The sequence below is a fragment of the Bombus flavifrons genome, chromosome 7 (assembly GCF_040668555.2).
Source record: "Bombus flavifrons isolate JBK064 chromosome 7, iyBomFlav1_principal, whole genome shotgun sequence".
NCBI classification, from domain to species: domain Eukaryota; kingdom Metazoa; phylum Arthropoda; class Insecta; order Hymenoptera; family Apidae; genus Bombus; species Bombus flavifrons.
The window spans coordinates 3,992,119-4,015,920 of record NC_138448.1 but is presented as its reverse complement, the minus strand read 5'-3'; the positions used below and the strand labels follow the sequence as shown (position 1 = coordinate 4,015,920).

Genomic DNA, 23,802 nt, shown 5'->3' with positions numbered 1-23,802 from the left:
TTCATCGAGAGCTTCGTGGCACATGCTTCCAATTTTCCGTAGTTTGATTGTCAGGTAACAAGAGTACCTACCATCGAAAATTTGCTGCGAAAAATGAAAGAAATGTATTAGCCGAGATCGATTCGACTAGGAATTGATTGAATTTGAAAGTGATGATAGTCTGCGACAAGGGAAGTGTTTGATGAGTTTGATGTGATCAAATTTTAACAGAGACTTTTTCGTATATTTTAAGTGGAAGTTTCGCGTTTTCAATGAAATTTGATTGAAAGCGGCGTTGAAGTTTGTTGTAAGGGAAGAATAACGGTAGATAGGATTTTAATTGAATTTTAGAAATATTGTGATTTGATTAGAGATTGAAAGTTTTAGTTTGCGATAAAACGTAGAATTTGGAACACTATTTTTATTAATTATTTTCATTTAAAATTTCACGACTCGAATGAATTAGTTGAAATTGTTTGACTTATTGATTAGAAAAAATGGGTCTTCGAAATTATAAAATAATTATAAAATTATCAAATTTCGCTAATTTCTAAAGACATTTCGTTTATTGTTACACTACGAAAAATTATCAAGTTCTCATCAGAGGTACCAATATTATTATATAATCATCGAATTTCACCAGGTAAAAGATATTATAAAATCGGCATACAGAAACAAATTTCATTAATTTGGCAACAAAATTAGCGAAACGCCATTCTCAATTTAATTACTTGGCAATTAGAAATTGTTCGATTTCATGAAACATACATTCAACAACCAACTAAACAGAACGAATTTGTCTTAATTATTGTTTCAAATATTTTCACATATTTTTAACATTTTTTTTAATTTGTTAAATATTTCCATTTACGTGTGTACTTTAAATATTTCTATCAATCCCTCTAAAAACTGTTGTCTTCCAGAAATATTCAATTTTCATAAACGATAGTTTCATTCTTATCGCAATTCTTTTACTTGATGACCAAATTTTTATAACGACTAACTATTTTAATAACTACATTCGTTACTTAAAAAACCATCAAATACTTTCTATACAATGACTAGATAGATACATATTTATACGAAATCATTAGCTTACTTGATCAATCATAGAACAAGACAGCTTCTTCTCAAGTTTATTCCATTCGTATATAATTCACAAAACAACCTTGCGTCTCTTCATCTATCTCAAACTAACTTTCAAATTCAGAAGAATCTTCATAAATAAAACGAGACAGATACATCAAAAGCCAAAAGCAATTATAACTTCGATAAGTCGAGTGAAATAAAAGATATCGTGTATAAAACCATTCATCGAGGTTAGCGAAGAAACGAAATGCTCGCAACTGTTTCGGTACACGCCATTTAAAAAGTGACGAATAGCATTCTTGGCGAGTCAGAGCCGAGCAAATCGTCGAAAGTAAAAGGAAAGTCGGAGTACACCGGATCTCTGTGCGTTGTCGTGCGTCGATTATGCGAGAAGTATGCATGCTCGGTTGATTTAACTCGACTCCGTTTCACAGAGAGACTTATTACATGAAAATGCGACTACGGTTTACAGTTCCTTGCGGTTAATGGGCCCTGAGAGTGTGACAAGGCTCCGTTTAAAAATTTGCACGCGAAAACACGTGCGTGCACACGATCTCTCAAGCAGTGGGAAAAGAAAGTTAAAGAGCCGGAGGTTCGCTCTTAAAATAAATCGTCGGCCAGACAAAAATGTCGCTGGTCTATAGGAGCGCCGTCATTCAGCTATTTCATGTATTTTTTTTTTAGTTCTTTAATATTTCGTCGTATATACGTTTTATTAATATTAAAACTATCAATGATTGAAATATAAAATGTATAGCGAAAAAGAAAGGAGGATATATGCGAGCTTCATAGTAAATAAACGTAGTAATCAACTTCTCCTTTTGTCAATTTCTCAATTTCGTTACTTCGTTATAATTCATTACGTAAAACAAGCTGCTTTCTCTCGCATGAGAAAGTTTTTCTTCGTATTATCATTATCATTCGTTAAATTAAACGAATTACAAACGAAAAACAAATTACTTTTATGAATGTGACAATCTTTCTTTTATCGAATGATGTATTCAAAATTTATCATTATTGAACGAAGAAAGCGTATAGTTGTGAAAAACTCTCAATCTTTCGTTTAATTCGTAATTTTGTATTTTCCAGGCTGCAAATACGAAAATTTTGTTCTCTTTGAACGTTTCACTCAAAATGTATCGTTGAAAGTTCCTCGATAAAATTTTTTACCATCTTATTTCTTAATTAACATCTTCTAGGAAAAATGTTGATAAGATTACGTATAATGAATGAAAAGAGTATCGAGTTATAAAAAATACATGTTTCCGAACGGAACTGAAAGTGTGTAACTTATGATATGATTACGCTTCTGTGGAATCCTTGTCTCTGATTTAATTAAATATCTAACAAGACGCGATACACTGTTTTATACGTATGATGTAGCATAAAAATGTAATATACATTCAATATTTCGTTCGGCGCAAATACAGATAGTTTGATTTTCGTGCTCGCTTTCTACAACTCGAAGCAAAAGATTGACGTCACAGACGTTCACCTTTGCTCTCATTCCTTCGAAGTAAATTACTAGCGGAAAAAGAGAAGAGTAAAAACTAATTATGTATGCACGTTTTAATACCATGTCTAAAGGAACAGGAAAGAGAAAAAGAATCATTCGTGTTATTGGCGTTTTGATTATTGATCAGTTTTTCCAATATACAACTTCCCTATTGAACAAAGTTTCTGTATTTTTCAGAAATGTTCTATGTATAATTAAATGGAGAAGAAACTTAAATTGATTTTATCGTGTTAGTATTTTTTAAAACTTATTCCTCTAACAAGATAAAATTGTGAAATTATACCAAAGAAATAAACCGAATAATAACTACTTAACTAAATTCTACAGACAATTCTGTATAAACGAGAGCAACAAGGAACAAATCAAAGAGTAACGATTCAATGTAAATTCTGAAAATTATTCTGCTTAGGCGACCGTAGCAAGAAATAAGTCAGATGATAGCGAGTCAATTAAATTCTAAGAACAATTTTACGTAAACCGTTGCAAATAAATAATTTTATAGAAAAAAAACGACTGTGACAAGTAATGAAACTCGAGTAAACAAAAGTAAATCAAATAACAGTTATTCTATCGAAGTCCTAACACTAATTCCGTATAAACGACTGCAACAAGAAATAAAATTCGCAAATAAGCAAAAAAAAAAAAAATATCAAATAATGGTTATTCAACTATAGTTCTGAAAATGATTCTGCATAAACCTTATCTGTTATCAGTAACAGAAAACAAAAGTCGAACTATGTTTGCGACGCTGGAAACTGTCGCTATTAAAAAAAACACAGTTAACTTGCAATTAATTTACATCGTCGAAGAGACAGTATCAAATTCATTTGCGACCTGGTTTACTTGTACAGTTAAATCGGAGCGGCCGGTGTCCCATTTCCCTTTCTTTTTAAATCCACGTTCCAAGACGATTCACTTCCGGCCAGCCGCCCCGGTACCATTTGAATTCAAGGCTCAAACGCATCCTCCACTTCCTGCCACTTCCCTCTAACGTCTGGCCGCGCGAAAAACAGAATTTCTTTCCAACTCGAACCGCCGCCAGTCTCTCGTTATTTATTCTTGTTTCACTCTTTGAACTCGCTCGCGTTCGCGGAAAGTCTTTACTCATTGGAATCCAATTAAAATGACACGTGCAGTCTTTATAAGCTGCTGAGTAATGCCATACTATTTACTGAGACACTTTTACAACATCGTGGTATACTTTATTAGCGATGATGTAACGTAAACGTTCGTATTATTTTTATCGTGACGCTTTTAATAATAAATAATATTTTAATTTTATTGGTATATTTTCAAATTTTATTTAAAAATATTATTCAATATTTTTATTGGTATATTTTCAAAAGAATGTTCGATAAATTGGACGATGAGTGATGTTTGATGAATATGTACTGTTTTAAATATGTGAAAATATTCCATAAATAGGATGATGAGTCATAAAAATATAATTTGCAGATCGTGAAGGTTCAAGTATTTGTGGGAAATTTAAGTATGTAAAAATATGTAGAAATACATATGAAGAATATGTAGCATGCAAAAATATGCAAAATATCCAAATAATATGCTCGTTTTTATAATGCTTAGAAAATAAAATTGAATCTCTATTTTGGTAGAAAGATATTTCGTATAAACATTCGAAATTAATCATTTCGATTTAATTTATTTGATTATTTATTTTAATATTTGGTTTGATTTATATAAATAAGCAAAATAGATATCTATATAGTACACATAGACTCTTAATAAATATTAAGAATTATATAATATACGAAAATCATATAATTTAAGTATTTATATAATGAAAATTTGTTTAATTCACATTCATGTTGAAACTCAATGTAGTTTCGTAGGAAGCAAAATTAGTTTAATAATTTTTAGAATTTTTATCTGGAAAATTTCCCATGAGAAATATGAAAAATGCGTTTGTGTCATGTTTGAGGTAAAAATTTTAAAAACTCGCTTCTGCTACCGTGAACAAAGAGAAATTATTGCTTAATCGACAAATTAGATTATTTAAAACATGATAAGTTATAAATTGAAGTTTGATATTTATTATCCAAAAGAAGAACATTCGCGTGTTTTTTTTCTAGAGGAATAATAATTTTTTTTAAAGCGGCACAACGCAACGGTACACGGCCTCTTTATTAACGTTACCTGAATACTTGAAATCCTCAGACGAATACTTGTGTCAGTAATGGTAGAATTAATTACCAAATTACTGGAGTTGCTAGCGTGTTTAATCCGGAACATGTGCCGCAAGATTTCCGGATATTTCTCGTTATTCGCCGGAAACGCCGGAACTGTACAGGCCGTGCAAGGAAGCACGTGCTATCGTGTAGACACATTCCGACAAATGTTTAACTTTCCTTCTAATTGATGGTTCATGTAATTAACGTGACATAATTTATATTGTATGTCTCATACAATCATATATATATATATATATATATATATATATATATATATATATATATATATATATATAACTTATGGTACAACTTATACTACATAATATTAAGCCGTCATATTTGTCAACGAAATGAATGCTTTATGTTCTTTATGCTAAACGACCACGCAGAATTAACATATCGTGTTTCTTCTGATATATGGTTCGATACTTCTATTAGATTTCATAACCATTTTGTGGATTACTATGTCGTCATAAAATATTCATGTAACCGAGCAAAGTAAATATTTTACGAATATATACATAATTCTTTGTCTTTCATTCAATGGAAGTTATAACATTGGAACCTGATTCTAGACAGTATGTTCAGAATATAAATACTCAAATTTCTCTTGCATGTATTTTCAAGGAACTGGAAGTTTTAAATTTCACGAATATCATAATAGTCGGTGCACTCGTTTTACAAAAATATTTCCACGTCCAAAAAGTAATTCTGAGGCATATTAGGCTTTATAAGCATCATCTGAACTTTGAATATTCGCTTTCTACGCTTTTCATACGAACGCTTGAAATACAACGTCCAGTAAAATTAGTCTGAATCAAAAACATAAAAATGAAGGTATAATAAAATCTTTGTCCCTGAAACATTTCATTTAAAACAACAATTTCATATATTTCTATGGTACTCGTGTAAATTCTGGGAATTCTAGAAAATAACCGGTTGATCGAAAAACAATCAGCGAGAGCAATATTTCGCAAATATATTAATCGAACATACAATGAAAGTTACGATATCAAAACCGTATTCTACGAAATCTATCAAGAATACCGTACTCGTATTTCTTCTTGATATATTTCCGGGGAATCGAAGGTTTCAAGTTTCATGAATATCAGAAGGTTTCATAAAGAAAAAGCGGAGCAACCGATGCAATCTTGTTATAAATATATCTTCAACTGCCAAGGAGGTCCGACGTACTAAACCCTATAATTATTAGTAGAAAGAGAGTTTATATTGAATAAAATATTCTTTTTCGAGACATCAACAAGACAGTTTCATTCAAATCAAAACCTTCATCCAGCAAATCCCCCACGAATTTTACAATTCCCTTAATCGTCCAAAGTCTACAAATCCTACAAAATCTACGAGATAATGGAACGATGAGAAAGAAACGAGGAAGAGGGTGGCAAACAAAACCAAGACAACTGGAAACCAAGACAATTTTATCCAAATAAAAACATTCATCCAGCAAATCCTTCAAATTCTACAATTGTGTGCATCTCTTAATCCTCCAAAGTCTACAAATCCTATAAAATCTACAAAACGACGCACGACGAAGAAGAAACGCAGAAGGGAATTAACAAACATTTCGTAAACGATGTTAACAATGAAAAGCAGGCGAATTAAAATATTCGACGGCGACAACGAAAACATCGTTGAAACGCATACGGCCGACCCAGATCTTTTTTCTCGGTTGCGCGATTCTCTCGATACACCTGCAGCTTTGCAGTCGCACAGAACCTGCCCACACTCTTCGCGTGTATCCTGTGTTCGATGAGTACGGAGCCAATATTATCGCAACACGCTTCACTGATTATAGGCTAGGCTTTGGCTGGCGGACAATGCGCATTAAAGATCGGCCGTGTAGATCGTGTGCATCTCCTATCCGAGGAACGTCGCCATGGAACAGGATGATGCACAAGCGTTAGACGACACGATCGCGTCGCGTTGGCGTTTGCACGCCATTGCACGCCGCATCGCTTTGGGGTCACTGGCCCATTTTATCGCGAATTTTATACCGCGTTCCGTGAAACCATCGAGGTTACTTGAAAATGATGATTTATGTATCTAAATTGTTCGGTTTGGTGAAATTTTGAGATTTGAATATTTTTGACAGTGGGAGGAAGATGTATTTTGCAATATTTTATTAGGAATTTTATAACGCGTTCGATAGAATTATGAGAATTATTTGGAAATGCTGTGCGAATGTTTTTAATTTATGATTTAGCGTAATGTAGAGGTAATTGGATTTTTCCGATCTTTGTAATTCGGATTTTTTTTTTATTTAAAGAAAAGTTTTTGAAAAGGATATGTGATTTTGGTTAAGAGAATTTCTGTGTTCTCTTGCTTTCCAACAGGCGAAAATTTATACGCGATACGAGTGATATGAATATAGGTGAAAGCATCTTTCGTCTTTTTACCTTTGCATAGAATTGTAGAGAAGACAGTAATGTAGTTAGTGAATATTGGACCGACGATGGTTGGAATTTATGTTGCAGACATTTTATCGCGTGTTCTTTGATGTTTTGTAGGGGGTGGTTGTAGATTTAGTAGGTATAATTTATAGCAAATGTTCTACGAGAATGCTTGAGAAGAAATAGGTAAATGTATTAGAAAATATAGTAGGACCATTGCGAATGTCTAGAATTAAATCTCTTGAAGTACTCTAGATAAAGTGGATGGAAAAATTAAAAGATAAAACTAAGAAAGATATATAACCGATATTAAAGGCACAGAGAGAGATTTATAACCAATATTAGAGGCATACTAAGTAATCAATAAATTCAAAATTTTTTTTTAATTGGATAATTTTGTTGATAAGGGGTAAAATATTGTACAAGTATAATACAAGTAATAATTATTAAGGCAAAAATGAAATTCTTCCTGTGTGAATGATATTCAAAATTAATTTAACTATTAATTTTTAATTTTTCAAAGTATATTAAAATATTTGAAATACATTATATGAATTGTTATAAGATAATAATTGAATATTCCTATTGAATAAAGAAAAACGTAAGGTGATGCAAAGAAAATGAGAAAACTTTTGTCTTCTTCAGTTTCGAAATGTTAGATAGAATTTTAGTTTAAAACTAAGGGGGACAGAACACATTCTCGGTACTTTTGATGCATTTATAAGCGGATAAAAATAAATTTAGCTGGCAACTTTAACTTTCAACGAAATTCTTATCAAGTATTTGGAGAAGAGTAAGTTTAGCGGAGTAAGTTTTATAGTCGAGGAAACACTTCCGCTTCGGTTTCGAAGAATTGTACTAGAATGCAATAAGGTTTTATAAGATACATACCTAGTATAACTCGAGAGATACTCTGCCGGCTATTTCCTTATGAAATTGAATAGATCGCGGATCCTTGTTTCACGAAGACTTGTCTATTCAACCATGAAGGACTTCCTTAGGTCTAGAAAGCTGTACACATGTAATCATTTCTATTCTGTGGAAACATAACAGTACTCTCTATAATTCTAACTTCGATACGATTATTTTTCCATATATGCCCTTTATTTTACCAAAAATGTAAGATTACGTTACCTTTAGCTATAAATCAAAATCAATGAATAGCAATGGATAGTAAGTTTATCTACTCGATTATTCTATCAGGAAATAATTAGTACAATTGGGATATTTGATCATCAGTTACAATTAAATCTCCTAAAGTACTCTAGATAAAGTGGATGGAAAAATTAAAAGATAAAACCAAGAAACAAATTTTATTTTATTCAATCGATCTGTAATTACAATTAATGATTAAATTAATTATCTAATTGTCTATTGGGTTAACAAATAACTATTAAAATTTTCTTCGTTGTGTGAAATTAATATTTGAGTCTAGCCCCTAACGTAAGTAGCATCAATCAGTTATCGTCATTATCCATGTTCACTTACACATATGATACACATTACACATTCACATACAACAAACAGGACTTTAATTAAACCTTGATTGAATAGAACCTTAATTTATTTCAACGAAAACCAACAATTGGTGATTGATGATTAATATTACTCTGCATTTAATTAACGATTGATGATTGATAACCAATATTTATAACTACCGATCGATTAATTTCATCGATAAATTAAACCATCGATTATTGACGATTAATCTCTCATAATTGTAAACATTAATCGTGCTATGATGTCTCAATGTTGTATTTTTTTTTGGCAAGACAAAAAACCTTTTGGGTGTTTCAATAAAAACTGTATCATAAAATGGAACTGAAAATTCGGCGATATTAATAATAATTACGAATTTTTCATATTTCCTTCGTAGATTTGGGAAATATTTACGAAATAACCATAGAAATATGACTAAATTGAAAATGTTTAAAAATATATAAGAAGGTTAATGAATCAATCGAATTAAGAATTTTAACCGATTATTTCCCGACACTTTCGATCGTATCTTCTCAGAAAGAACCTAAGGTATAGAAAATGAAATAGATATCATCATAAATCTATGGAACGTGTGAACTGACCATGTAACGTGCTTGCTAACATATTCTATCGATTCTACAAAGGCACGTAGTGACGTATACATGGAGTTGTATGAGTCAAATTCTCAACTTTCCATTCATACTTCATACCTCGCGGCCACATGACTACGATCAACGTAGTATACATGTAACACGAATAAGAGACTGGATAATAGTTGACGTTCTATTAACGGTAATCGAGGACAGGAAATTGTATAGTTCGCAAGCAACAAAAAATGTCATTTCTCTTTTCTTTACCTTGTATTGTGGTGTTCGTGTTTTCATGCGCTAAAATCAATATCGTAATTGTCGAACAAAACAAGAGAGAAATTTTCTATCATTCCCGACGAATGTGTCGTCAATACTGAGTAATAATTTTAACGACGAACTTGTGTTGGAGCATTGTAAAGAAGATCTCGGGGAATTAATGGTTTCGAGAAATTTAGATTTGGTGTTATTTGAAAAGTATGTTGATTGAATCAATCAAAAGAGGGAAAACATAATTAGATAAATCTTCTGTCTTTTACAAAGAAATCAAAATTTTACTTGTCTTTGATCTCATGTCAAATATATCTCTTTTTCTAGCATCCTAAACAATTCTATTCAACCCTTGATTTTTTTCACGGCGGTCTTACGAAAACATCTCATAAATCACGATCGATATCTGCCAAACATCGAATCTCGAAGCTTCGTTCGATTACTCTAAAACTCCGATTCGTCTTCTACCTGTCCCTTAGGATTTCCTGGAGACTCGAACCGAGTAACTCAACCACAAAGCGGCCACGTTACGCGATTCCCTGCAAATGGAACGTCGGTGTTCCAACTTTCGGACAGTCGAAATCGAATTCAAACTTTTCTCTGACAGTCTGATTCCAGAGTCTCAAAAGGATTGGTATTTTAAGTTGGCTGCTTGTAATTAATGCTCGGTTGCATACCTCAGGTACCTGTATCATTTACAGAATATTTAGTACAATTTAAAAGTTAGGATGTTGTTATAACAAGGTACTGATACAAATCTATCGAGTTACGAACAAGTAGTAGTTGCTGCAATAAAGATCTATTCGAATGGCGGATAATGTATTAGATCTCAAAATTCAAATCTCAATAAAAGAACAAAAATGTATCTTATCGTGCCTTTTCACAGTACGTAAATTTAATTGGGTCAATTCGTTCCCAAATGATATCAAAATTTCACGAAACTTCCAAGCTCACAGTTTCGCGAGATGTTTCTTGCGACAAATAAAATGAATTATTTATTTCAATTTTTCACCTGGCTTATTCGATTTATATTCTTTCGTAATGATTTTCAATTTCCTAATTAGAAGTAGATATCCGAGAAAGGCTATAGTTTCACTATTATCCCAATAAATGAATAGTTCTATTGAAAAATTTAAAAGAATCATTTATCTATAAGATGATTAAAATTTTACTCAGATTTAAATCATACTATAAAATCCAACGAATAACTGTTGATTAGTTATTTTCCTACAACTCTTATAAACAGCTTTACAATTTTTGATCGACCATTATTTTATGCAAACTACTGCCCATTTAATCATTTCCTGATTAATCTATCGCAATTATCACTTCTTACACAAGACGAGCAGGTGTCCTAATACTTACGTACGTGGGTGTACATGTAGAATGTAGAATGCAGACAATACGGAGACGATCCATTTGCACGAGATGCTTGCGATGTGTCGGTGCACGTGAACGAGCAAAGAGGGACGGGGACAGAGAGAGAAAAAAACGAAGAAAAATTAATATCCGCGGAGAAGATAGCGAGCTTATCGGCCGTTTGCCAGACAGGCGGCACCAGTCGTGTTTCGTCTCTCGATCGGTTTAGGCGAAATCGCGTTCACATTTAATTACGATCGTTCGATTTTCGCTCGATTCGTGACGTGTGGATATCGTTCAATTTCTACAAAAATATTTCAGTGCACTCACACGAGAAAAATTTGTAAAAGGTTTCGCGTAATCGGAAGTTCTATTAAACGCAAGTGAATCGATTGAATCACGAAGGAAAGTCCGCGAATCGTTTGTTCGTGGTTTTCGTTTGTGAGTCGATGTTTCCTTGAGAAATGGAATAATCGATCGTCCCTTGAGATTTACTGGAATAAAGGTAGAAAGAGTTGTGCAGGATTCTTGGAATATCTTTGGATCGGATCGTAGGGTTTATCCGTGGGTGGCGAAAAGCTGTTTTGCGAATTCGTGAAGATGCAGAGGGTTATTGAGTGAACGCTGTTTTGTCGTGATCCCTCGATCGCCTTTTGTGCGAACGCGTATTTTCTGAGAACGCTAGAAAGTATAGAAAAGCATTTTGTATAAACAAGGATTGAGTTGTATGAATTTTTGTATGATTATAAATATCTTGTGAGTTTTAACCCTTTCAAGGTGGAATTTTTCGAATATTAAAAAATAAATTTTCCTTTAAAATTGGATGAAATATCTAATTTTATTACCTACATCGTGATTTCTGTAAATTTTTATAAATATTATAATTATCGTAAATATTTATACGTTAATTTTCCGTTAAAAATATAATTACATGCAAATAAGAATAATTATATTAATAAAAAAAGAACATAAATTAAAATATCAAGTCAATTTGGCCGAAAACGAACAATTATTTTGTAATGTACAATGTAGCTCACAGTAGATACATGTAACACGAAAGGGTTAACATTTGACGACTATTCTACTGATCGTTTACAAAGAATTATCAGTAGTTTATTTCATTGGATTTGTAATTGATCGTTTGAATCGTTATCTCCAATTTTGTTATCAACTTTGTTAATTGTTATCAATTTAATCAGTTGCAGATATGTACCTACACGATTGACTCACTCATATTTCTTATTTACTATTTATACTTTCCAATGCACATTGTTGGAAAATATTTCTCTGTAATTAAAATTGCCACTTAAGAGCAATAATTGATTTAACTTAAATAAAATGGAATGATCAAGTCTGAAACTCTTTTCATGGAACTTTTTGTTGACTTCATCAATCGATTCGGTCTATGTAACTTAGTTTATGTTGACAACAAAAGAAACGCGATACCTGGATATCTTTATTGCACTTTGCAGTTCACGGTTTTTATTCGGAACTAATTAACAATGCTTCGCTTGTTACGTATTTTTAATACTTCTTTGCCAATGCTTGCCCCACAAAATTTGTCATACCCGGAAACAATTTTATAACTTGATAACTTTTATAACTTTCTATGAGTTCTACTTCTTCTCCTTCTTTTTTTTTTCAAACATTATTGCATCAGACAAAGAAAGCTGAAGTAAATATCGAAATAAACAAATCTGTGTTATACATTAAGAAGTTCAGAGTTCAAGAATTTGTCCAATGAATTATTTCTCAATTTCAACTTTTCCAACAAATCGTCCAACAATTTTTCGAACAAATTTAATCAACCAATTTCAATTTTAATTAACCAATACATATTTTTCTTCAACATAAACGTTGAAAATGTACCGTACAAAATTCCTCGAAATTTGCTAAAAATCCAATGCATCTTGATCTGACAAAAGTTACCCCATTCTCGAACGCCCTTTAATGTTCGTCAATTAAATACAGTACAACAACCCGTCAATTATTCCACCGTAACAATAAATACCAGCGAACCATCAAACCATCCCGCTGAACCAATCCAAACAATCATCGCCGCAAGCTTGTCCGTAAACCTAACTTCTCCAAGCGCATCTCTCACAATTCCTCTGTCCATACGCTCTGGTTCCCAAAGACTTGGAAGCACCTTTCGCGTGCCTCCGAGGACCACATCCTTTGTACTAGAATTTTCTAGTAGCAAATAGAAGGCGACAGTGTCGGCCGATTCTCGGCACTCGGGAGCAAAATACCGAAAACAAGATCAGAGGAAAGAGAAAAAACGCTGGAACATAAGATACAGAGCTTGAGAAAGAGAGAAAGAGAAAGAAATAGAGAGATAAAAAAGGAAAGAGAAGATAGTTTCACTAACATGACGCTTGGAACAAGCGTCGCGTCGTTGGAACGGAATTTCACGACCGCGTTTCTCGTCTCGCGACGAGTTTTTCGGTGCTGGCGTGTGACGCCAATGGTGTCGAGACGAGGGGCCGCAGGAAGAACCGAAAATAAAGTAGACAGCCGGCGAGAAACGCGTATGAATATGCGTGTGCTCGGCAGCCCTCTTGCTGTGCTTGGGCTACCGCCTCTCGCCGTGTTGGTCCGGCCAAAGGAGGAAATTTTTAGCTCGTCGGTATACATTCGTGTATACAATGCGTCTCACAAACGTAAAACCGCCCTGAAATTTTCAATTCTTACGTAGGTACAAGATACGGGACGGTACACGACAATGTCTGATGAGAGGTATCGCAAAATTTTTGAATAAGACAGAGAAGAAGTCAGATATTATTATGTTATCGTTAGAGTCTCATTTTAGTGTACATTGAGTACATTTTTCGAATAATAAGCTACTACATATTCCGAATAATAAGATGCTTCAAGTAAGACATCTATTCATAGATATTTGTTGATTCTATAGATATGAATATACTGAAAAAAATAAATGCAGCTAAAAAATCACATAAATACAAATTCGTTCCATTGGCTAGGCGTTATAATGAATGCTTTACGTGAAATGTTTTACATATTTTATACATTTCGATGTATTAATTTGATAAGGATTATTTTCACCACAAGCGCCTCGATTGATGATTTTTGGATGATTTTATATTTTATAGTTATGAGACGCAGTGTTACAGACGTAAAAGCCTTTGCGATGCATCAGCCTCGGTAGACAGTTTACACGACTGCTGCATCCGTCATGAACATCTCTGCTCCTGTTATTTGTCTTAATAATTCTACGTCCGTGTCGCCCTATTTCGTGGAGATCCACTGTGTGTAAATATTTTAAGGAAATTTTTCACGAGACCGTCTCGACTACGTCGCACAGTGGCCATTGCTCTCGCTCGTTTTCAAGGGGGAGGATTTTTTCTATTACATTTTTTGTCGTTTTTAAAAGAGCTTGCTAAAAAGAGCGTTGTTCATTCTGCCTGCATGGCTACGTTGGAATTTTTGGTTGAGCTGCTTGGGAAGCAATAGATAGAGATTTTAAGGAGCTAGCCAATTTATTTGCGATTGATGGTTTGAGAAATGGAATAGACTTTTTCGTCTTTGGAAGATGGATGATTAGATTAGATTAGATGCTGGGATTGTATATGAAGCGGCAGAAATTTTTATAAAAACATTATACGGTGAATCGTTAATCGTAAAAGAATTAAGAGATAATTAATTTCTTACAAATATCGGTAAAATATTTCTCAAAACTGTTATGGTTTATGAGACACAACTATCTTAGTCATTTTGTATCTTAAATTATTGTATGACTCACGCGTAAATCGTTATTAGTAATCCAAGATAAGAATGTAAGTTTAGGAAACAAATACACACCTCGCAAGCTCATATATCTTCTGATAATATTCTCCAAATTTTCCCTAAAATTTGTCCCATATCTACTACATTCTTTCAATTTTATGACAGGCTTAAGATTTCGTCATAAGCTCTTTCACTTCGGACAACACACAGTGGTTTGCACTTTAGATGACAAATTGTTTTTCTTTTCCATAGAAAACCTTGTGTCCTAAAATTTACATGATCGGGTCTATCCCGACTTCGGTCCTAAAATTTCCCCAGACACGCTTCCTACGAAACACGTGTTCGACCATGTGTCTACCGCTTTCGTAAAAATCACACAGAAGCTGAATTTTGTAAGAACTCGTATGAGAACAGGATCGATGGATGACGCGACATACTTTCTTTTTCCAGAACACTATGCTTTTAGCGAGCATTTTTAGTTGAGTTTCACGTCTCCTTTTCTTGTTACGTTTTTACGATAGTGTTGGTAATGAAGCATGTGATACCATTTTTTTATGAAGATGAACTGAAATGCTTTTTACTATGTACTCTGACGTTATAGGAGGATAAAACGAGATGATGTTTACGTCTGCGGGAAAGTTCTTTCGATTATTAGCTCTCTCAAGGTTTATTCTAATAATATAATGATAAAACTTTTCTGTTTTTCGATGAGTGAAATATTTTGTAATTAAATTAAACTAATTTAATGGTTGCAAAAAAGGTTGCCCTATAAAATTTTACAATTATTAAAGTAACGTTCTATAATAATACAGATTTGTTTCTCTATAAATAGCACGTTTTCGAGAAGTTTCTCCGTGAGTCTGAGTTTTTTAAAGTTACTTACGATTTATAAGAAGATCTCGTAACAGTGTCTGCTATACTATTTTTTTTTCAATGCTTACTGAGAACGTCCATTCATGATCATCGCAGATTTTTCAAATTTCGTGCAAACTTTAGAACTGCGTAAATATAGAATCTTGTTCTTATTTTAGCGATGTAATTTTTTTTAGCAAACGTAACCTGCGTAAGCAGAAATTTTATATTCTTTAAATACAAGAATATTTTTCTTCTACTGTCGACTGAAATATCGTCACGAAATTCCGCGTTATTTTCGAATATTCTCTGTCACAGTTTCGACAATTCCAAGTTCCTCGTTCTCGAATTACTAAAACAAGGATAATATTCAATCCACTTTCCATTATTTTTCTTACTTAAAATGCTCGTATAAATGTTATTCCGAAATTTGTATAAATACCTTTAAACATTATTCTATATAAAACTTCTTGTTAAAAACTTTCGACACACCCTGTACATTCCTCATTTTTGAAACGTCCATTCAAATTCATGTTTTTGCTATCGAGATCCATTCGTACGGACTTTATACTTATTTTAACACACAAGATTTATACGCAAATTTCTATGCACCATTTTTTAAACACTCGATGCACAAAACTCACATTTCTCTCCCAAACTTATCCAATTACAACTTCACGAATCTCAGCCAATCTTTCGGTTGGATTTCCGCGAAATCCTCTAGAAGGGGCATCCGTCGATCATAGAGAAGTCATTCAACACTGTCAAAGCCGGCAAGTTCTATCACTGAACGCTCCATTAGTCCACGATAAACGCTATCGCGCGTCCTATTTTACTTGTCCTATACGATCTGACAGCGCCAAGTATCGCCGCGGTTCTCCCTACGTCACTGCGTGTGTAGTCACGTGACGACGACCAGTCGAGTCACTCTTTGGCCCTCAAGAATCGTTCACACACACGATTCACGATTCAGTTTATCGTGACCCGCGATGTGTTCGGGACCGTGCCTTAGATCTCCGATACATGTTGGCTCTGGGCAACCAGAATGGCCGTCTCCTTTCACGGGTAATCCAAAGATATTTCGACCTTGATACACAAACGCGAACCGATCCTCCGTGAATGTTTTATCGCGGATCGACTATCGGTGACTTATTATTATAAGCCGAGCGAGGGTCTTAAAGTGTGCCATTTCAACGAGGACAGTGTCGCGGCTGTGTCTAGCACAAGTTTTACTCTCCACGCGTTTCTTTCTTTTCTTCTACCGATTGATAATATGTATATTAGCGTGATATAACAAATATACAAGTGAGTTTCTTTTATTTTAAGACGAGATGGATTGTGTGTGATTTTTTGGCCGTTTGATAAAGAAATGAAGAGGAATGGTGAAAGCACGATGTGAAAGGACAATCGAGTATATACGATTGATAGTTCCATGGAGTCCTATATTATACTGTGCTCGTTTTAAACGATTCTCTGGCTAAATATTAAAAAGTGAAAGAGTGGAGAAATTTTAGTTGTCTCTGTGATTTTATTCGGTGCACCAAGTTTTTAATCTATTTATGATTAGATGTTAGAAGATTCATGTAATTATGTTGGACTTCTTGAGTTGTGTTTAAGAAGTTGAAAATCAGAGATGTTTAATGTTACACAATTTTATATGGATGAACGAAAATGAGATAGAGGACAAAAGTGTGTTCGAAGAGGTAGAGTGAAATGGAAACTGGAGATAGTGGCTGAAAAATTGACGCGAGTGTATAGTTTCGATCGACGAAAATGTTGAAGCATATGAATCGAACTGGACGACCTCGGGTCGTCGTGAGGAAGAGGAAAGGTCGTTCGTTATCCAGAAGCTGGCCTGGCACACCGAGGCCCTTATCGATTGTCTCGAACGAGGTAAAAAGATTCGTTTCGTAATTAAGAAAACACGACGACAGCCTTTATCGTTTAGCTTGTATCTTAACACATTTTGTGCGGGAGACAAACATATCTCTCGTTGTATAGTCAAACGTAATTTTACTAAATATTAGTCTCAAAAGAAATATTTTGTCTAACTGTGAGAAAACGTAGTGGTTGTAAAAATATATAAAACAATTTTTTGCGTGCTTTTGGATAGTTACGAAATTTGTTCGTTTTAATTAAATGCAAGGTAAAATATAATGAATATGTTAATATATGTATATCAATAGTATAAATATGATGATGTAGAATATAATATTCCACTAGAAAAAAAAATCCAGTATTTGATGTCTAATAAATAGTAAAAGTTAAAATATGTTTTGATATTTGGTAGCATACGAATTGTTTTATTAAAATTCTATTTCACCCATAATGTTTTCAGTGAAAAACAATTGGTAAATATCGCTATTTCCTGAATCGTTTAACTTTTAAGCAAACAAGTGTACAACACGAACTTTGCATTGAAAATTTCTCCAAAAGGCTAAACCCTGAAGAAATATGTGGCTTTGATACGCAACGTGTTAATAAATAGATTAATCTTAACAAGCGCGATATCTTAACGAGCCATTTCGTTTCTCAATCGCGCAACGATATCGTAAAGAAAACATAGGATCTCGTTAGTTTAAACTAACGAAATAAAAATCGAACGTGGTACGCTGCATTTACATACGCCGCAAATATTTCGTAGAATTATTTACGTGAATATTTAGCAAGCACGCGTTCGTGCTCGAATCAGGCGATGAGCATAGTCATAGAACGTTGGTATTTTTATGTTGGTAAATAGAATTCGAGGTTAGAAATTGTGGCAAGAGCGAGAAGGTTGTTGGTGGTATGATGCTGAATTCGCCGTGTGTTTATTGCTGGTATGCCTTATTAAGGTGAATCGGTGAGATAATGGAATGCGTGGAATTCCATCCCATCGTTTGTCTCGTGGTAAATTGAGCTAAATATTTTTGTTTATCGTAATTAAGCGATTGAAAAATTGTTCGTAATATTACGGTAGATTCGTTAATTTATAGATTGAAAAGACTACATTATTCATTGGAGCTTAGTTCTCAAATATCGATTTACAAGTTACATACGTGTATAAATACGCAATAGAGAAAATGTATGAACATATGTATAATGTATATATTCAATTAACATATTTCGTTGCAACATATTAATAAAAAATGGCTACTATTGATTGCAAATATGTAACTATTTAACATTTATTGTCAATTACATATATTTCACTAATTTACTTTTCTAACTATTATAAATCTATTTTAATTCTTTGTATTTGATTAGTATATTATTATATTAATATCAAACAGCTTATTTATAGCAAATTATTACCTTATAGATATCCTTAGAGAAGTTAAAGTGAAACTACGTTAATTGATTATAACTTTTCTCATAAACAAAACAAACTTCTAATTACCAATACTTAAACCTTATCCATTCAGCTTGCATCGTTCTGATCTTCTATTCAATCTTTCCCTCTCTACGTCATAACGGACGCTCAAATATAAACCTCTCGACATTTGGAACTCGAAGTTTGAAAATATATCCAAAGTATAATATTTTCATATCATAATAATAATATTACGTTTACCATTATTACATCTTATCTTAGTCTTGTATTTTACTATTACTATAATTATCGCCGGTAACTAGCCAAGTTCGTATAAACAAATTGTTAAATTCAGTCTTATCGAAAACGAGGCACCGCGTGAAAAATTTCTATTCTATATTTTCGATTTATTTCGCATAGAATCACTCCCTTGCCTCTTGTATATTCATAGAAATACGAATTTTTATGCATTACATATTCACAGTCTGTGATTAACAGATTTCCGATAACCCTGTTCTTCGTTAACGTTTATTGAAAACTAAATGAAACGGGTTAGGTTTTGCTAGTGCATAGTTAGGTTTGTTAGTGTATCCCATTCGCGGCAGAAACACTCGGCTTTATCGCTCGCTCGCGCCTGCACGCGCGCGTGTATGCGTTCGCCCACGCGGAGCCGAAGGGCCCACGCAGAGCGTGAATATATAACGAGGACGAGCGAAAGATAAAGGGACAGGAATGCGAGGAGACGTAGTCCGATCGTTGGTTATCGAACGATCCGCGCGTAATTGCTACGCTGGGGATGAACACTTCGCACGACGTTCGCGTGTATCTGCGATTTCGTGGGAATTCATTATGGTTGTCATTTAGCTGCTCTTCATTTTTGGAGACGCGTTTTTAGAAGTCGCATTGAGAATTTAATAAGTGTATACCCAATTTATTGGAGCTCAGCTGATAGACGTAGATATTCTATGTTTATTTAGGCACATTCTAAGATACCTTTATGTGTCATTTTGCCTTTCCTAGTAGAAAAACTTAGAAATTTTATAGTTCCAGGTGCAAGGAAAATATATCATGGATGTAAAAGTTCCTTCACGAGCGTGGTTAATTCTATTTTCTTTCTTTCCTTTTTTTAATAAAATGTTCAATCCTTCGTAGTCAAATTCGATGGAATAGCGAATTTTGAATGTAACACTACATCGTCACATGTTTACATGTACATCGATGCTAAGATAGAATTGTATTTAATATTTGATTTCAGGAAACTAAAACGCAAATTGTTCTTGGAACACTCAACTTTGTCGATTTTACCGTTTTTTGATTATCAAATACGTTCGATATATCAATATCTACATGTTGGAAATTTATGGAGCAATACGACGACACGTGATAAGAACAGATGTAGAGTGTAAATATAAGGGTTTAAACTGGAACTGTTAATCTTGGTATACACAATTCCTCCAACTATGTCCGATAAATTGCTTGATTTATCGTACAATCGACATGACGCGACATATAAAGTATAAATTCTTTCAGATTGTGCCATTTTTAGCAGTTAAATTATGGTTGAAAACTAGATAATCATAATCAGATAGATAATCATAATACGAAATGATAATAGTAATGAGAAAAGTTGTTGAAAATAGTTGCTGATATAAGGTTCAGATTAAATATTGTGGTCGTAGTTCGTAGGCGTTAAGAGAATCAGATAATGAGGCTAATTTCGAGACTAATAGTTACCAAGTTAAACGAATGGAGCACTGCTTGGACACTTCAATTTAAATTTATAATGCATCGATTAGTAAGAGCAATTTTCAAATTATGTACTTGGTAGTAAGATCGAGTGGATGTGGTTATGTGTATTTTGGAAATGTTTGACCATTAGATGAAATTGCCACTGGTACCAATGTATAACAGTCGAGTGTATCGATTATTGGTGGGATAATTTGAAGTACTGTTAATGCAATCTAGTTAGAATAGAATATTCTTGTCTGCGAAAATCGAAAACAATTTTTTATTCTTTTTACGTAAACTTAACAGGTTAACGGATCTTTGATATCAATTTAGCATGTATTATTATTCGGTTATTTTTAATTTCAAATTTGAATCACGACCATGACAGAAGCATTTATTTTTTACCACGATCTGGCCTTGAAAATAAGGATCCAAAAACAATATGTTTGATCTCTTATTCAAGTTATTCTCTAGAATTTTGAATAGAAATAATTTCGTGTATGTATTCATTTAAAAATTAATTTCTCCATTCACTTTCTACTTTTTATGTATTATAATGAAACTTTCATAAACAATAAATGATCCTTAAATATTTCTTTCAAATATACTGTTGTAAAGTAAGATGACAATGTTTGGTTATCCTTAATAAGTAATATTTTTTTTAGAAAAAAGACAGACATTACACGTACATGTTTGTCCTCCATACACAATGCATTAAAACTGCTTGATCATAAAAAGAAAATATTGGAGAAGAATAATCGGACATTTGACGCGCACACGATTGCTACAAAAATAATTTCACCATCGAGACCCAAAAACATTGACCGGAATCGAGAAATATCGAAGTGTTTCGCAGTGTCACGGGCAACAATTACCAAACCTTGAGCACTAGTGAAAACGTTGAAGGTCCATGACTAACAAAGCCACAGACTTATATTAGGCAATTGTTAATCAGTCGACCGAGTCGATCGATGTAAAGTCATTCGACTAAAACATTTATAGCAGAACCTTATTTTTCAGTGATTTATATTATTAAAAATAATTAACGTAGCGGAAAGAAATGTTAATCGATGATATCAGTAACCATAAACAATTTTTACTATCTGAGTTCAAAAAGTTGATAGAAAAACACGTCATTGATGGATTAGAGGAAAAACGCAGAATCTACTTGAACTTCGAGCATTAGCAATTATAACAAAGGAACTTTGGAAAGTGACGTACAAAAAATATTACACAAATATTAATTGTTCTGTAGTAAATCTTAACATATCATTAAAGTGCCAAAATGGCCCAACAGTTAGCATATCTTAATTTAAAAAGTAATTGTTATCAATGTGTTATAAATATTTCAATTTACCAATATTATTACGTAGTAAATTCTTGTAGAAGAAGACTCAGGATCTTCAACTAAAAATGGACAAAGTTTCAGTTACTTGAAACTAAAAACTTCCACTTGATTGAAATTTAATTACACGGGCAATTCTGAACGACTTAACATATTGTTGACGGTATACTGTGAAATAAATGTTTCTTCAGTTCCCGCACATTTTTGGAAAACATGTCAACGTTTATAAGATTAAAATCGAGTCACGTCTTTCGTCCGTGTAACGTCTAGAAAATAAAAAATGTCGATTCGCGTCAACAATGTATTGAAAATATTGAAGTCAATCGGTTCGATCGGCTGATCAAAAGATGTCCAATGTAACGTGGCTTAAGCGTTAAAGAATGACAAACACGCTGCGTTAGCGAGTCGCTATCCGATTGTTTATAATTCGTGGATTACGTAACGAGAGAACGCTCGTGGACATTTTCTGCATCGAATGTTGCGTCACGCGTTTCACGACTGTCCGTTCGCAAAGTCCGCGAACGGTACACGATTCGCCATTATAATTCGCGTCGGGCAAACAGAGCGTAGCGCGTGATCCACTTCGTTTCCCTTTTGCGCGTTTGTTTATGCGATCGAGCGGTGCTCATTGAGAAATCGGGTTTGCGACGTGTTTCGGACTGCTATGCTATAAATTTAATGATAAAGACAAGATATACCGTGACAAGCAAAAAATTCCACGACGAGAAGTGGCAAAAAGTGCAATACCTGCATTTGCTAATGAATGTCCATGAATATGTAAATTAATAAATTTCTCAGTTATCGGACGTAATTTTTATATATCTACAGTTGGTCGTAAAATGATATTTCGTTTGATACCTAGTTAGATATCTAGTGTTTTCATCGAAAGTTACGAGACAGTAGAAAAGAGAATCTACGAGAGATCTACTTTGACAGATAATATTTTATTTGAAATTATGAAAGAGTAAAAAAATAGATTGGCGAGAAATTTATTTTTTATAAATATTTGTTATCCTATTCTATGATGTTTCTATGGTAGATTATATTTGCATACATACACATATTGATAATTTCCGTCTTTCTATTAGTTTCAATATTAGGTATCATTCCTGAATTTTAAGTAATATTTGTTTACTTCTACGTGCATTAGTTTAGTGATTAGAGTGAGAACAGATGCTGAATATTCATGACTAGCAAAGAAATAATCTTTTCAAAGGAGTAAAAAATTTAATTGAGATTAGTAGAGACAACTCAATTCGAATACTTAATTTAATTAGACATTAAAATAGCAATATACGTTTAAATTCCTAATGAATAATAGATATCTTCCAGATATGCTTCTATTCGTCATAAAATTGTTACTATTACGCGACAATCATAACCCATATGCCGCAAAATGCATCAAAGAGAATATTTTCATAAAATTAAAAAATGTAAAAGATAGGAACGTCAACATTGAAAATAAATATATGGAGATTACGACGAGCAAACAATACTTTATAAATATTCTTCAACGCGTACGTGATATTTGCTATACAGTTCTGTGGAGAGAAATTACGGTGCTGATGATAATTGTAGGTATAACGGAGAATTGGATGGTTGCTTAGCAAGAAAAAAGAAATGACTGTTCTTTTTAGTTTTTTGCGGTCTATAGCTGGAATAATCTGTATAGCATACTTTCACCTGTAGCATCTTCGATATAGCGGTGAATCGTGGTTTTAAAAGGCATATGAAATAAGTAGACACGGACAAGAGCGGTTATAAGGGACTGGTTAGCTCCAGTAATCGATAATTAACGTACTTGCCCCATTATGTTGCTGAGATTTCTAAGTTGAAAGAAGCTTAGATTTCTCGCAAAACGAGTTTTACCTACAAATTGGACGAGTTGATGGTAATTTTACGTGTTAGTTCAAACATAGCTTTAAGCGACTTGTTCTAACATAACAACTCTTCGGAATA

The 23,802-nt window shown here is 33.3% G+C and overlaps 1 protein-coding gene across 9 annotated transcripts in view; it reads left to right on the top strand.

Moving 5' to 3' along the window:
- LOC138182067 (rap guanine nucleotide exchange factor 2) overlaps nt 1-23,802 on the top strand; it is a 247,751-nt gene that overhangs the window by 200,810 nt on the left and 23,139 nt on the right. Inside the window, exon 1 of one of the 9 annotated variants that reach the window (XM_069117602.1) lies at nt 16,447-17,371. The exons of 7 other annotated variants lie outside the window; for them this stretch is intronic. In XM_069117602.1, the coding sequence (XP_068973703.1) occupies nt 17,252-17,371 (120 nt within the window). In that variant the 5' untranslated portion in view covers nt 16,447-17,251. Of the gene's footprint in view, nt 1-16,446; nt 17,372-18,313; nt 18,368-23,802 lie in introns of those variants that run through there. One more of the 9 variants, XM_069117603.1, reaches the window with a different exon arrangement.